The sequence below is a fragment of the Diorhabda sublineata genome, chromosome 2 (genome assembly GCF_026230105.1).
Source record: "Diorhabda sublineata isolate icDioSubl1.1 chromosome 2, icDioSubl1.1, whole genome shotgun sequence".
Taxonomy (NCBI): domain Eukaryota; kingdom Metazoa; phylum Arthropoda; class Insecta; order Coleoptera; family Chrysomelidae; genus Diorhabda; species Diorhabda sublineata.
This window is the reverse complement of record NC_079475.1, coordinates 7,654,261-7,671,947: the sequence shown is the minus strand read 5'-3', so window position 1 is coordinate 7,671,947 and position 17,687 is coordinate 7,654,261. Positions and strand designations below refer to the sequence as shown.

General features: G+C 31.8%; 2 protein-coding genes across 2 annotated transcripts; one reads left to right on the top strand and one right to left on the bottom strand.

Moving 5' to 3' along the window:
• The first annotated feature begins 443 nt into the window (after window positions 1-443).
• Window positions 444-8,934, top strand: LOC130453139 (geranylgeranyl transferase type-2 subunit alpha). Its single transcript, XM_056792747.1, has 6 exons — window positions 444-545; window positions 640-875; window positions 949-1,154; window positions 1,238-1,469; window positions 3,370-3,464; window positions 5,442-8,934. Exons 1-6 carry the CDS (start codon window positions 543-545, stop codon window positions 5,624-5,626), a joined length of 957 nt encoding a protein of 318 aa, XP_056648725.1. The 5' UTR covers window positions 444-542; the 3' UTR covers window positions 5,627-8,934.
• Window positions 8,935-10,013: 1,079 nt separating this feature from the next.
• On the bottom strand, window positions 10,014-16,901 carry LOC130453211 (lipase 3-like). The gene is made up of 4 exons (XM_056792835.1): window positions 16,609-16,901; window positions 13,764-14,089; window positions 10,515-10,759; window positions 10,014-10,451 (listed from the first exon to the last, which is right to left on the bottom strand). Exons 1-4 carry the CDS (start codon window positions 16,899-16,901, stop codon window positions 10,014-10,016), a joined length of 1,302 nt encoding a protein of 433 aa, XP_056648813.1.
• Window positions 16,902-17,687: the final 786 nt, after the last annotated feature.

Genomic DNA, 17,687 nt, shown 5'->3' with positions numbered 1-17,687 from the left:
ATGTAAGGAAGAGATCTCATAAAATAAATGTATTCATTCAGAATCCGAAACACTTTTTCATCATTACCGCAGGAATGTGGTAAAGTTTAACTTCTGGCAATTGCCAATAGTTTACAGCGTTAAATGTAGATGACATACACATTTTGGAAAATATTATGATGTTATGTGGTTCTATTTACTTTAACGACAGCTCGCTTATCTCTCGTAGTGTACCAATGATTCTGTTTCCTCGACTCATTAATACTGAATTTTTCTCCTAGTACATACTGATAATAAAATATTTTAGTTTAGTTTTCGTGTATTTCTACCAGTGGTGTTGTAGTATTATGGATACAATATTTATATTTTCAGAAATATAAAAATCGTGAGAATAAGAACAAATATCGGGAAATCTTCCGATAAATCGTGAGATCTGGCATCCCTGATCTACCTAATTTCACGTCGTTGATAAAAGTTAGGTTATATGTCAAAGCCATTAATAAAATCTAGTTTGAATTATTATTTTAATAGTTAATTGTTGCCTTCATTTGTTTAATTATAAAATGGTAATTATATTTTTTATTCTATTTACAATACTTTTTATAAATAATGTATATTATTATGATAACAAGAACTCTATTAAACTAATTAACATTCAAGCACGGAAGATTAAAAGTTCGTACTTCTGAAGAGCAGAAAGCTTTAAAACAAAAAGAACAACAGAAAAAACTTGCGGCATATCATATGGGGATGCACAAAATTTTATCTACAAGGAAATCAGATAGTTATGACCCGGAGAGTCTTCAAATTAGCTGCCAAATTCTAATAGCCAATCCTGATGTTTATACTTTATGGAATTATAGAAAAGAGATCATTTTAATGGAAATAGAAGCAAGGTAATCTAAGTGAACCCATCATAATACATATTAAAGCTTGTTAGAAGTAATAAGTTATAGGTTGTATTTTTAGTAAAAAGGATGAAAACGAAGGAGAAGACAAGCTAATAAAATTTTTGGAAAATGAAATAAAATTTACAGAACAGTGCCTACCGGCAAATCCGAAATCTTACGGAATTTGGCATCATAGGTATTGGATAATGCTGAATCATCCAAGACCTAATTGGGAAAATGAATTTTCTTTGTGTACAAAGTATCTTAGTATAGACGATCGAAATTGTAAGTTACGATTAGCAAATAAATTTTTGAACTACTCTAAATATAGATAAACCAAAAAATAAGTCTTAAGGAATTATTTTTAGTTCATGTATGGGATTATAGACGTCTACTTGTTAACAAAATTGGTATAACTTTAGATCACGAGCTTAAATTTTCCACAGACAGATTGAATATAAATTTTTCCAACTATTCGTCGTGGCATTATAGAAGTACATTAAGAAATTTAGATGAAAAATGTGTTGAAACAGAGTTAGATTTGGTAAAAAATGCTGTTTTCACAGATCCTGCTGATAGTAGCGCTTGGTTTTATTTAAGGTAATTTCTATGTTAAGTGCAAACGAATGTGCATAATGACAGTGGAAAATTTCTGAGAAAATTTAGTCATTTACTGCAAAAAGACTAACATCTTACTTTTTTTGTATGGTTTTGTTGATAAATTATCTTGATTTTAGGTCTCTTTCAAGTTATATACTATCAAACAAAATTTTAATTGAAGAGAACTAAAATCTAGATAATTTATTAGAAAAAAAGTATTCTTATTAAAGCCAAATTGATGTTTATTGATAAAAAAAACTGCAGTTGTATAGCAATCTGCTATTACAATCACAATCTCAAGGAAACTTAACACCATAGTATGATGCAGTAGTTTTTAATTTATAAGTAAAGGGATTTAGGTTTTGTTTCAAATATGGTTGGCTCAACTTTAGCAACATATTTTCGAGATCGAAAGGCGTCATTCTATAATGATAACCCTTGACCTCTGAAGAGCACAGCAGATCTGATTCACTGCTAAAAAATATGATTTCATGTGTTAGCTTTTGGGAGGCTTAATGGTGAAATGATTAGAGTGATTGACTAGGTTAGTTTTGAGTCTGGGATCGTAGTAGAAGGTATCCTAGTATGGTCCACACAGAGGGGAATATTGACTTGAAGTGTACCCACACAATGAGTGTTATAAAGACACTCTGATCATCAACCATATGGTTTGAGGCACTGAAATCCAAATGGATGAGTGGGCTGTTTACTTTGGACTAGACTAGATCTTGGGGTAAACTATATGCTCAAAACTATGAATCACAGTACAGGCTGGTTTATGAACCCTCAGACATACCCAAATTGTTGAAGGCCTTGTCGTCATTCAAATCAGCCTCCCCAATAAACTTGATTAACACCCAAATCCATAGACATTCTCATCACCATTCTCAATACCTATCTTGAAAACATTCTACAGTGAGGGGAAGGCAATCTGATTGAATAGCAATGACCGAGGCTGTCTGTTTTATAAAGAAGGTTAGCATTGTAGTTCAGGGTTTAGTGCTGTCTGGATATAAATTAACACAATCACCGCAAATTGGCTTGGGATTTTGAGGTTGAAAGCAGGCAGCTTCACAAAAACTTGAAACTGTGTAAACGGGTTTAGCCTCTAGTGCTTGCTTTTTACATAAAAGAATGATAATATGTGTTATAAAGACAAAGAGGAGTTGACCTATTCGCCCAGCTATGTCAGGACAAAAGACAGAGTATCCTATTGCAGACAATGTGTGAGTGTAGAGTAGTACTGTTATTGTGAAAGAACATGGGGTAGTAGCTGTAGTAGAAGTACCGAAATCTCCTTTTTGTCAAGCTAAAGTTAGGTTAGGTTAACATTTTATTCATCTATTAAATTTGGTTAATTTGCTTTTGTACCGTATCGAATCGGTCTTTTAATCCCTACCATTAGGCCCCAAAAAGTCTGAAATATGGTATGAAAGCTCTAGAAAACTCAAGAGAGTGAAACCAATGAGTCATATTTGTGGACTTTTTAAAGGTAAAGGCCCATCCCCATATATGTTGCTAATCTGCACCCAAATATTTTGTGTGTTCAAATAATGTTTTTACTAAGCTGGAATTTGTGGAATTGTTATTGATATTTGTACTGACCATACTATTCACTACCAACATTGTAATTACACTGTGGGGTGCTACGAACCAGTTATAACATATAGAACACTCGAAGGACTAAACAGTGTAATTGCAAGTGTTGGTTTAGGGGCAGTAAAGTATGTTCAGTATCAAAATTTGATGAATAAACAAAAAAACTTATTCTGTGTTATTTAGATTATTACATACCTTAAAAAAAATGATATTTTGACTGTAGAATAAGTTTCTGAACACAATATAAACCATTGTAGAATTTATCTTCAATTTCATTTTTTGTTTTAATATCTCATTTTAGGTGGATTTTAAGTAATCCGTCTATTACCAAAGAAGCTAGAGAAGAACTGTTGAATGCATTTGAACAATTAGAAGAACTTGAACCTAACTGTAAATGTAAGTAGTGAGAAGATAATGCTTGATATACTCATTATATTATATTATAACATCAAAATTAGTGGACAAATATGGATCAAACCAGTAAATTTCCAGAAAATAAGTTGAAGATTCAAGGAAATTACTTGTAGATGGTGATCTTCACACTTTTTCTCGATTCATTGTGAATTCTATGCTTCTTTTAGATTTTCCACATTCTCTTTTATTGTTCTCCAGCTACAGGACATTAATCTTCTAGATCTTCCTATACTTTTTTTTTGTTTATCTGTGTTTTTACTACTTTACCCACATACACATTTTTTTCTCAAATTTACACCCAACATAACCTTGTTCATGTCTTTGAAGTTACTCTTTTTTGTGTGGTGCCCTTAAAGTCAATTATTTTATTCTTTTATATCTCTATCTATGTATACACCCTGTACACTAACTGTTAATTATTTATAACCAGGTCACCTATGTTTTGGTGATATTGCAATTTACTGTCTACGTGGGTAAACTAGGTAAACTATATCGTAATTATGAACCATTATTATGTGTCATCATTCATCATCATGTAAAAGGTAATTCCAAACTATTAAGACAATAGAGAAATGGTGAAGTTCAGTCGCTGTTTAATTTCTACCCCTCGTTATGGCCCAACATTACATTTGTTTTATAATTTTTTTTGTTATTACCATGTCTTTTATTGGAATTTTAAGAGCTCATCAACTGTTGTTATTTTCTTGCATTCTTGAAAAAAAAAAGAGTAGTAGACCAACACAAAAGGACATATTCTTTCCCTAGTATGTATTATGTTCTTACTCTTCGGCCCACATTCTATATTAGTATACTTACACTAATGATAATGCGAAGAATGGACTACAAATTAAAACTAATTCCTTCAAAGGTTCGTCTAATCCTTAGGCTGGGCGAAAATATTGTAGCTAGACTAGAGTAAATAGTGGTAGATCTAATCACAAGACATGCAGAAACCTTGCCTCAAATCTAGCGATGCCCAGAGGAGTATCTAATTCTGTAGATCCTTTAAAAATAATGTAAAGGGATTGAGTAGGAAGTTAAGGCTGAAAAACCGTTTAACAGCTGATAGGACTTTAATTTGCAGTAGGAATCCCTTATTTACACTTTAAGAAATACATTGTGGAAAAGAAAATAGACAAATAATTATTAATTGATGTGTTGTAGAAAGGAATCACTATAAAACAGATTCAATACACTGCCATATAATAATATGTTTGGTGTTTTTTTGGCATTCCTCCGGAACTTAGTGCAAAGTGAATATAGCGGGGGAAACCCCACGAGAGTTCCAAATAGGACGAGATCTCTGGCAAGGAGACGTCCTCTTGTTTACCCTTTTCAACCTGACACTGTAAATATCGAAGGTAATAGAGGAAGAATTTTACTAAACAGGCAATACCTGGCCTTCACTGATGACATTGATCTACTCAGTCGAGGGGAGCATGAACTGAAGGAAAGCTTTGACAAGCTGGAGGAGGAATCCTGTAGAGCGAGGCTCACCATTAACGAGTTCAAAACAAAATACAGGGGATTTTCGAAGTAGGCTGGTATAAAGTGTACCGTCAGTCAACTACCTGGGATCACTAGTGACGGAAGATAACGACCAATCGATGGAAATAAGAGAACGTGTGAAATAGAGCATATATCAGACTCCAACATATATTAAAATCACGTTTACTGAAAAAAGAGGATGTATTGCAAGAAGAATATATATTAGGTGATATTTATAAACATTGATTTATTTTATTAGTTGTAATATTTGTATTATCAATAGTATTAATAATTATATCACCACCATTCTAGTTTTATTTAGGTTAGGTTATGCTCACTTTATTTTTAGTAACTTCTCCTCCAAAAGCTTTTCCTTTTCTTTATTATTTTTTAGATCGATATTTCGAAAAATAACAATATCTTATATTTCTCAAATAACGATTTCTAATGAATAATTTTTGTTTGTTATAGGGGTAATTCTAGCAAAATGTTGGTTAACTGGAAGTCTAGTTTTAAGTGATCCCCAGTATTTGGATAAACGAATAACTTTTTACAAAAAGCTTGCAACTTTAGATCCTCTAAGAAGAGGACAGTATGAAAGTTATTTAAAAGTTGCTGAAGAAAAATTGAAAGGATCTTTAGATAAAACTCAATAGCATTTGTACATTCCTTATCTTGTAAAACCAATATTATTGTGGCGACTGGAGTTCCAGAAACTCAATGATACTTCATCACACATTAGATGATTGTACCTAAGAGGATTTTTAGCGTCTCGCAAGGAAAGAGGGTAAAAAAAAATATTGAAATCAGTTAATAACTTTACAGAGTTTTACAAGAGAATTATTAATTTTTTTTATATTCTTTTTATTTATTTATATTACACTTGTCAGCACAAAATTTTTCTTTGACTCTAATGTATAAAATTTCTATAGTTTAGTTCGTAATTACACAAAAAAAAAATTATATAAAATATAGTATTTAGAAGACCGATTAAACCACATTTTTCAAAATTTGTAGCTTTAATGTTTAATTGAAGATATAACCATACAAATAAATATTTTATCATCAAGCTTTACTATCAAAATAGATTACAAAAAAGTGAAAAATACTTTAGTGTACACTTTTTCTTTTATAATTTCGAATGGTGTTGCGAGTTGACGACTCAAAATAAAACTGTCCTGAAATATATTCTGTGGCGATGGTAAATTATTAGGTAGTGCTTCAAAAGTACTTATAAGATCCCATATCGCTAAGTTGGAATTTCTGGAATCGTTGGTGATATTCATTCATTCAGGTGAACTGTTTACCTTCAGTCTCTGAAGTCGATAACTTTGTTATCAGACGGTGTAATTGTGAATGGTGGTGTAAACAGTGTATTCAGTATCCCATACCGCATCAAATAATGAGATATATTCTCATCGTTGCACTCCGCGTTGCTTGATTTTTGAAAATTCTTCTAATTATTTCAAAGCTCACTTCGACCTACCTTATGTCAAGGGTCGTCGTGAACTGTAGTCCTGACGTTACATGACATGACATGAATGACGTCCACAACGATCGTAATCGCTATATGGAACGACCAAAAGAGCTGAGCAGTGAACCATAGAAGTTTTTTTTTTATATTTTGTTGAATAAAATGCTTTCTGATAAACTGAAATTAATGTTTATTCTAGTCACTAGTCACATGTTCTTTTCACACACCTTAACTTACATTACAGGAAGTAACATTTGATATATGTCAAACAATAAAGAACACAGAATATAACAAACTTATAATTTGATTGTCTCAACATTTCAGGCACCGTGAACGCTTGTGGAATGTACCATCAATGGCAAAAATAATTGCCAAGAACTTTGACAGCTGCCAAAAGAGATCAAAATGATCCTCTTGCATATATGTAATACTCCCGTTGAATATTTTTTATCGCTATCTCTTCTCAACATTATAAGGGACAAATAGAACTTATTTCTGTAGAAAATGATAGAATGTATAAAGTTCATGTTTACTGTTAAAGAGGTGGGTCTGTGTTTGTCGAAATGAGTTGAATTACGGGGATGCAACAATAGTAGTAGTTACAGAGGAGTTTTCTCAAGTTATATCTAGCAAATAATGTTTGATTATGATATTAGTTGAAATTTTAATACTATACTGTCCTTAATTACTCTAATGATGAAACTTTTTTAAATCAATATGCTTTCATTCTGCTACATTAACATTCATATAATAAAATGTATTTGTTCGAGTGTCCTGCTGGAGTTATTGAACTATAATATGAAAAAAAAATTGATTAGCAATTCACTTCCCTTTCCTTTTAAATAATTGTAATGAAACGAATGTCTAAATCAAGTTTTATTTCAATAATCAACAAAGTTAGAAAAATTTCCAAAATATATCTTAATGATCTGGTATTTTTCTTATCTACGGAACGTCCTGTAAAATGAAGATATAAAAAAGCAAGTTCAATAACCCAGTGAATAACATTTTTTTATTATTTTTATCATCAAAAATAAATTATCATCAGGTGAAATCGATATTTAATTAAAAAGCGACAAAAAATTTGTTATATTCAATATTTTCAGTGATATCTAAAAGTTCATTTACTTTTTTTGATTGAGAGGCCTAAAATAAAAAATTTTATCAACAATCAAGATTAATCGAAATTATTCCATATTATTTAATCAAAATATGATGTTGTCAACTTTTTTTACAAGACATAAAATATATTCATATCTATAACGGATATAAAACAGTATTTTAGAAAAATGAACAGTATTTTATTCATTTCTGTTTTAAATAAATATTTTTTAGAGCTTCTCGCCAATTTATTAATTTAAAATCTTCCATAAATAAAAATCATCCATACCAATTGAGTCTATACAAATTTAGATTATCTATAATTTTCTCGAAATGATCAAATATAACCGAAGACTTCAATGATTCGAAAATAGGTTATATTTCTACGTTACGGTGCCGACAGTATTCATTTCCTCTCTCGTTCGAGACACTTTATACTGCGCATGCTTCATGTACGCAAAAATGCGCAAAACTATTTGTTTCACTTAGTCGGAACACGTTCCACTTATATAAACTGTCCATATAGAAGTATCACATAAGGGGAACGCACACACTTGCATGTCTGTCAGTAAGTGACAGTCTTAAATATTTGACATTGACAGATTCGTTCAGAAGCGCAGTCTTCTTTGTTTGTGGCTGTGCTGCACTGAGCAGTGACCGCTCTCTGACAAAATAAAAACAAATTTGTGAGGCCATCTAAGTGTAACACATAATAAGTGATGCTGCAAACGGTATTTTGTTCAACGGTAAAAAGTATAATTCAGTGAAAAACAATATAGAGTTGGCTAGCTCTAGATGTAACAGCGGCTGTTAGGTTACTGAAATTTTGTATTAAAAATATGTATTAATGAGGACTATCGGATTTGAATTTGAGCCTAGAGACGCTTGTGGAAAAATGTCTTGCTAAATGTCACTGTTTGGTAGCTTTAATCATATATGTCCTCCTAAGGACAGTTCTTATGGGAAAAACGTTTCTACGTTACGGTGCCGACAGTATTCATTTTCTCTCTCGTTCGAGACACTTTATCTATACTGCATATACTTCATGCGCGCAAAAGATGCGCAGAACTAATTGAAGCGCCCGGACGAGAGAGAGAAGATACACTATTTGTTTCATTTAGTCGGAATAACTTCCACTTATAGTATAGGAGTATTAGATTTATGACTTTAATATATAATCTTCAGGGCTGAAATGTTTTTCGTAAATAGTCGAAAACTGAGAATTTCTTTCATTCAATGTAGAAGCATTAATTTTGAGGATTATAGTTGTCCCTGGACGGTACATTACCTTCTTTTTGTTTAAGAGGAATCGCTACATTTCATCTAATGTATTAATGAATGAAATATTATGTTCTTCTCAAATAGCCCACTTTTTACATAAAAAAAAAATTGTAACTAGTAAAGTACAAGTATTATTTAGTTCATATTAAAGATAGAGAGATTAAGCGAGGTATGGGAGCTTGTTCAAGTGGACCTAAACTGCTGATAGATAGAGAACGTACATCGATATCCCACTCTTTATCTCCCTCTACTCTATTCTAGTTAAATCTTTGATATTAACTTAATGCAGAAATCACGAATCATCAGCTAGTAAAGAGAAATAGAAAGTGGTGACCCGATCCTAAATCTAAATAAAATTTGTGAGCGTTGATTGGTTCTTTGTGCCGTGATTCAATGTAGATTTCAATAAAGTGAAGTTGGATGCAGTCATTTTTCGATTAACAAGTAATAAATTTTCACATTTTTTATCGAAAACTGTTAATTCGTGGTTTAAACTCAGCCACAACGCAAATTTCCATAAATAGATCTAATATTTACTTTTTTCCGAGTTTTGGAAATACACTGGACCCAGTGATTTTGGTAGTAAAAAAATGTTTGGGAACCTCTGCTCTATATCTCTCTTTCATAGTAAAATTCTACTTTCATGCTCTCTGTCTCTCTTCCAATAGTAAAATTCTACTTTCGTCTTCTCTAGCTCTCTTCCATAGTGAAATTCTACTTTCATGCTTTCTATCTCTCTTCCAAAAGTGAAATTCTTCTTTCGTGTTCTCTATCTTTCTTCCAATAGTAAAATTCTACTTTCATGCTGTCTACCTCTCTTCCATAGTAAAATTCTAATTTCATGCTCTCTATCTCTCTTCCATAATAAAATTCTACTTTCATGCTCTCTATCTTTAATATTATCTCTATGACAAGCGTTCAAAAGTCTGAAAGCCGGCGCTGAACAAGGACAAGTGACAGGCATGAAAGATGTCATCGGATTCGTAGGTCAGTTTTCGCGTGAAAATTTAAACCGCTAATTTAAAACCACATTTTTTCCGATAAATTATAATGTTCTAATTTTTTTAATACATTTGTGGACTATTCTACAAGGAATTTTAAAAAATGTTGTGTATTAGAAAGTAGTTTTACAAAAAATATTATACCTCATTTTTAATAAAATAAAAATTTGACTTTATTCACGTTCGTCAGTAAGTAGATAGTATTTTAAGTACTTTAGTGTATATAACAGAAGGGGCATCATTTCCAAAGACGAAATCTAAATGACTCCAAGTCGGAATTGGTACCAAATAATTAAGTTTAAGATTCGGTAACATTTTGGCTAGTTTTTCAACATCGATTGTAGCAGATAACCAATCGTTAGAACTGTATATGATTGAAATCGGCGTGGAAATTTGAGATAAGTCATATTCTGGAGGACTGATTCGTTTGTAAGTCGCAAGATTTTTGATCAAACCGAAATCGTATTGAGCGAATTTTCCAGAATTGTATTCTTGACAATAGTGCAGTACTTGTCTCATGGATTCACCAGCTGGATAGTGACCGAAGATGATAGGCATTGCCGAAGCATTTATTTGATTCGGGGTGAAACCAGCAGCTAGGAAAAGAAAATTTTTGCAAAGTACCTGAAATTAAAGGAAAACCTAATCATATTCAATTCAAAATTGCTGCTATTACATCCAACTTACCGTTCCTAAACTTTCTGAACACAAGCCCGACATTATGTCCTTTAAAGGTCCTTTGTTGGGAATAAATTCGAATTGACCGAGGCTGTCCATGGTTTCTCCGATAAGAAATGCAGACGGAGACATTATTCTCATTACGGGGCTGTACAAGTGCTGCATAAACGCAATTGGTGCTAAGCTGATATGGTGCTCTATCTTTTCGTTGTACTCTGGTTTCATGGATGCCATCACATAAAATGCCGTGGTACCTTTATTCATAAATGAAAAAAAAAGAATAGAAATTCCATGGACAATCGAATATTTTTTGTTATTACAAATATTTACGAGGATTTTTTATAAAGTGAGTAACTGGTCGTTAAAGTTAACAAACACACACACACATACGCGCGCTCATCATCCGCTTCTGGATAAATCTACAGATGGATACCAAGCAGTATATTTCTACCACCCCCTGTCATTTTGACAGGTCCTCACCGTAATTCGCGTCACGTTTTGTGTGTCGACTTTTTCCTCTCCCCTATGTTGTATGGGAGATTCGGAAGGTCTTCTATTTTTTTAAGAGTTAGGCTATAGACCCTTATCTTTGCGGTTGTATGGTAGTCGTAACCTTGGTTACGTCCTCATAAGAGTTATGAGCGGTTTCGTTTATCCTACCTCTTTCATCTTGTAAAGAGAGTCCTCGAACTATACTCGAAAGAGAATTTTGCTTATGTCTAGGAAGATTACCCCTGTGGATTCTTTCTGGTTGAAACCTACTACCAGCCTCAAGATTTGCTGTTTTGTGCTGTGGTTTCTCATAAATCAAAACTGTTCTGTTGATATTGTATTCAGAGTTCTTGTTCATTCGTTTGAAATCCTCAGTATCATTATGCGATTTTACTCAAGGCAGGTAATTAACTTATCGATCTAAATTGTTGCGGAAAAGTGGGATCTTTTCTGGGATATCTTAGCATGATGATATTTGCTTGTTTCCATCTCGATGGGAAGTAGCTCATCCTCTACATGCCGAGTTAAAGTTGATGATAGGAATCGTAAAAACTTTCATTCATAAGAAGCAGGATTTCAAGTTTTGCAGGATGTTTTGTTATCAGGAACGATAAGTTATTTTTGGCGTAGATAATAAATTGTTTTCTTCATTTCTTATTGCATTTTGGTAAGAAGGATTTTACGACTTAAATGATAACGATAAAACAAAAAGGTGATTTTTTAGAAATAAAAAAAGTTTTGGAGAATGATATGGTAAACTCGGGACAAGGTAAAAGTTTTAAAGAAAAATAAAATCTTGCAAAACCTTTTCGGTGTGGATGACATACTAAAAATTTAGTTTAAATGCAAGATATCTCAAGAAAAGAAAGAGGGAATGATAGAATACCTGGAGGGATAAGAAGACAAGGGCATTCTACTTGTCCATTGTTCATAGACCTCAGCAACCTGCTGTAGAGGAGCAAGAAGAAGACGACAATCAGGAGAAAGCCGAAGATGACTCCAAGGGACTACTAGAAGGATGTATGTGTGCGTTTTTTTTTAAATAAAAGTTTATTATATGTGATATCTTTTAAAAACTTGACATTCTGAACATAAATAGGGTAAAAATTTAAAAAAATAAGTTTAACAAATTAGTTTGTATTTAATTACTTCTGAGATTTATTAAGGATTCTATATTTTTTCAAACGACTATGAACATATATGGTTTACGTGTAATGAGCACTGGACTTCCAGCTATTTTACCAGGTATGGCACTTACAACGTGTCCCAAAAAAAGATATATTGGCACTTTTAGCTTTCCACGTGAAAAATCGATATATGTATATATATATATATATATATATATATATATATATATATATATATATACAATAAACAAACAACAACCAACAAATAAAAATTTATTTTGTACTTTCAATTAATTTTCTAAATTTTTAAAGGGTAAAGTGAAGGTTTAGACAGTTTTTTTTGATGACTTGATGACTGAAAATGTTACTTTGTGGCACTTTCAACCTTTTGCACATTCATTACATAATTGTAACAAACACACAGAGATGGCGCTGTCATTGTCAAATCCATATGATGTTTATGAAGTACCAGCTTTCAAAAGACTGTGTGTAAAATTTCATCACATTTCGATTAATCAGAAAAAAATGACAGATATTTAAGTGAAGCTACTTTTGTTATTTTTAAAACAATTTCGTGTGTTAATTTATCATTGCTTCTTGATAAAAAAAATACTGTAGAAGCTTAGCTATAGATTATAAAGTGTTATCTGGACTCTGATCCATCGAAAAGAAATATTTGATATTGGTTTGCTGAATTTAAACGTGGTCGTACAGACATCGATAATGGTGAATTTTCTGGTCGTCCAATTGAGGTGGTGACTTCAGAAAACATCAAAAAAGTCCACAAATTGGTTATATCTAATCGTAAATTGGTATTGTTCGAGATAGCTGATGTTGTAAAGACATCAGAGGGCAGCGTGTTCATAATTATGTATGAATATTTGACCATGAGTCAAAGTTCAAAGTGGGTGCCGCGTTTCCTCAATGTGAATCAAAAACAACAACGTGTGATTCAGAGTAGTATTTGGCCACGTTTACACGTAATAAATCGAATTTTTTGCATCGATATGTGACAATGGATGAAACATGGATCCATCACTTTAGTTTGGTGTCGAAACGATCATCATCTGAGTGGACTGCAGCCGGTGAACCACGTCCGAAGCATCCAAAGGCACAACAGTCAGCTGGAAAGGTTAAGGCTTCAATATTTTGACATGCGCGTGGAATATTGCTCATAGACTATATCCAAAAGAGACAATTAATAGCGAGTTGTTGGATCGTTTGAATGCAAAAATCATGGAAAAATGGCCTCAATATATCCACTGTTTCACCAACATATTCCACCTATTAACAAATCGATGGCAACGATGGTTAAATTAAACGAATTACACTTTGAATTGATTCCTCATCCACCGTGTAGTCCATATCTGGACCTCAGTTACTATTGGATATTCGCCGAACTAAAAAAATGCTTGCCGGTAAGAAGTTCAGCTCAAATGAAGAAGTAATTGCTGAAATTGAAGCCTATTTTTAGGCAAAAGACAAATCCGTCTACAAGCTCGGCATCTAGAAGTTAGAGATTTTTGGCAAAAAACGTGTTTTTCTTAGTTAGTTATGCGACATATCAGTGATGTGTATTATAAATGAAATTTTAACACCACCATATACAAAAAACGTTACAATAAATGTGTTTAATTACCTTGAGAATGTCCAATGTGATAAAGAGTTTTATTTCCAGTTTTTTCAAGGACGAAATCAATGGCTCTTGGTGTATCATAAATCCCTATTTCGTGCCAACTGTACATCCAAAATTCTTTATCCTTATCTGGATCAAATGTCGTGTGGTTTCTTGAATAAATATTTCCTCTGCAATTCATCATCCAAACATCGTAACCATTATCAGCTAGTATATAAGCTAAACCTTGTTGGGGTCCAAAGAGCACGTAATCAGTTGAAGCCAGAAAGAGACCGTGCTGCAATAACACTACTTTACCTATTTTTTTACCAGTTTTTCCGTATGGTATCCTATAATATATTGATATGTTTGTTAGAGGTTAGAGTCAGAGTAAACAGATTTTTCGTACGAAAATTCAAAAAAAGCAAGGTGTTAAATAATCATGTTTTTTTTAATCAAAAAACGCGGTGATAGGTATAGGACGTACATGAATTGTGTCTATAATTATCTGGAGAATTCAAAAAATAAATAATATACAGGGGATCGCATTTAAAATGAGATTGTTGGTATTAGCCACTCTCATATAAAACTCCCTATACAATTTTTTTTCCGAAAAAATGAGTATTTGAAAATACTACATCGATGTGTCAAAGTGATTTTTATCTACACGGTTCTATTTATCTATTAAAAAATTTATTTATTGTTCCACACTGTATATTGAGAGTTTCTTTTAATATAATTTGAATTTTAATCATTTCTTTTAGCAAATGAGTAATTAAAAAAATGTTAAAATGGCCTAACTCTCGTATTTGTCAAACATTGAAAATTACTAAAAAATATGATTTAGGAATAATGTACAATAAATTTCAATTCATTGGCGTCCAATTATAGATTATGGGTTACAGTAAAAAGAAAAGGAAATTTATTTTTGTTCTGTAATTTCATCTACAAATACAAAACGACACATCACTAAATTTACGTTGTTTTTCATATTTTCACTAGAGATGGTTTAATAAACATTTATTCTGAAATTGAATTGGACCAATCCTTACCAGAGGGAAACACATGGTCTGTGTCAAAATCATTATTCAAGTTATTTTGAAAGCGGCCTGTTGTTTAAACAAAGATAAATATTTTAACAAATGATTTTTCAAAATATTTTATTTTGATAACAATATAAACTGGATTAAAAAAATTATTTTTCCGTCCATTTACTCGATCGATACGAATGTCCAAGAATCGGTGGTATCGAGAATCGACTCATCCCTAGTTTTTACGCACTGAAATTACAAAACTTCATTTCAAAATTGCTATTTTCCCGCATGTTATCATTTGTATGAAATATTTTCGAGTTAGATTAGATTTGAAATAAGTTTGATCTAACTATCTACATGTAAAATTACCTGTGAAATTAAATTAAATAATTTTTTTAATTTTCTTTCCAAGTTACCGGATCACTTTTTTTGGAATCGAGGTTCTTTGTATTTCTTCGCAAGGTTAATCAAAGGCATAGAAAGTACTTCTATTCTTTGTTCATTATTATATATAATTTTACAACCTGGATATACCTGGAACTATAGTTTGAGCTCTAGTTGAAACCAAGAAGTAACAAGGTCACAGTTAAATAGACATTTTTCTGCCATTTGTCACAAGTATAACCAAAATGTCTTCGATATTTGTTGTTGAATTGTTTAAGAAAGTTGTATAAACAAAAATGAAGAAATGATAAGAAAAATTGTGCAATTTCTATGACGCAGTACTTTTAGTTAAGATTCTACTAATATTTTTGTATAATATTATAGAAAAGTAAACAGTATGTAAAAGTTAGGTTAGGATCCTCCGTTTCATGACTGTTGTAAGTTTAAACTACCCCAAATTGCCGGTAACGTTTAAGCCGAAGTTTGACAGTAAACATCTATAAAACGTGAGATTTATACTTCACTTGTCAAATTGGATCTAAATGCTGGAGAGTGAGTTGTTTAACGCGGTAAATAGAAGATCGGTAAACTTTTTGATAGAACAAGGTCATATTTTTCTCAGACTACCTTCTTACTTCTTCCATATTCAACCCTATACAGTTAATATGGGCAGATGTATAATCAGAAAATGTAATTAGTCTTCCAGAACTGAGTAAAGAAATTGTAGAACTCGCAAAGAAAGTTCTAGCAGTAGACCGCCAAGAGCTTTGGAAAAACTGTATTGAACATGTTATCAAAGAAGATGAATATGTGGTATCGCCCTATTTACAACCCATCATAGTTTCAATCAAATGATGAATCTAGTTCAGATGATTCTGACTACCATGATTATTTATAAAGATACTTTGGAATTGAAATGTTGCTTTTCTTTTGTTTTATTTACAAAGAATTCATTTTCCTTTATGGTTTTGCTTCGAAATTTCGTTTATTCGAAAAAAAAAAACGAATGGAATACAAAAAGGGCCCAGTTCACTTTTGGTACCCTGTTTAAACCAAACTTCCTCACAGGCTGGGACATTTTACTCGTCTTTTTACGTTTTATAATTTAATATTCAGTTCTAAGAGTTCATAAGATAATGAATTTATAAAACGAGGTATCTACGCCTATGGTAGATCAAAAAAAATGTCGGCAAGGGTTTTATAACCTGCAATTGATATTGGAAGAACTATATCGAAGTAAAATAAATTTTTTTGTGGTCACATTAAGAATGTAGTGTACAAAATACCTCCATCAACAAGGAATGACATGATAGTGAGAATACGGAATGTTTTTCATAAAAATACTTCCTAAAGTGTCAAATGTGTCACTGAACTTTATCACCCTAATCAATCCCCTGTATATATTTTTTATCACCTACTGAATTTTTTTTTAAACAAAAATGATTATTTACCTGAATATGTTGAGGATGTAACCGTCTTCAGTTGTAACATAATAACTTTCCAAAGGATATCCATATCTGTTTACTATTTCCGGTAAACGTTCAGTAGATATTTCACCAAATTCAAATGCTTGACTCACGATATCTTTTCCCTGTTCTTCGATGACTTGTTTAAATGATTTCTCAGCTATTTCTTGATATTGTTGATCGCTCTTTACGAATTTTTCAATGTCGTTTATAAAATTCGACTTAACACCGAAATCGACAAAAATCGTAACGAACGTTATAGCAAAAATTAATCTCATCTTTAGAATATATACAAAGACAGTTGATTTGAGCCCAATTTATACAAAATTTCTACTGATTACAATTAAAAATAAATAATTATCAGGTACAATCTAATTTCGATTATGATTCAGATATTAGATAATTGGGATTTGTATGAGAAACATTATAAAGTGTGTTTATCTATGGTAACTTTACCGGAAATTTATACCGACATAATCGAAAATTTACTTCCTTTTTTCGAATAATATCTTTAACTAGATTAAAGTAAAAATGATGTTTAGGTTTGCTAACTCAATGATAAGTTCAATTAAAAAAAAATAGTGATAACGTCATCACACAAAGGTGGTTTACCTTATACATTAGATTGTAATGTGAAAAAATTGAAATAAAAGATTTTACCTTATTTGGAAATTTCTAAACATTGTTTGTATAATTATTAATGAATTTATGGGTTATATTATGGACGCACTGTATATGAAAACTTGATAAATACCTATTCAAACCCTTTAAAAAGCTATAATTAAATTTTTTGACGAAATTACAAAAAGGCTGAAGATAAAATATATTATTCTAATAAAAGAGTCTTGAAGAAGTGCTTATATTACTATAAAATACTTACTACATCCATCAATCTGGGTTCTTAAGTGTTCCTCTAACCTAAACAATCAACACAACCGCAACAACTTTTTGTGATTTTTCTAAGGCTTTTGGTCGTGTTAATCTTAATATTTTGTATACAATCAAATGTATATACCTTAGCAATAACTTGGATATGGTACCAATGGATGGCTTAGCATCAACCC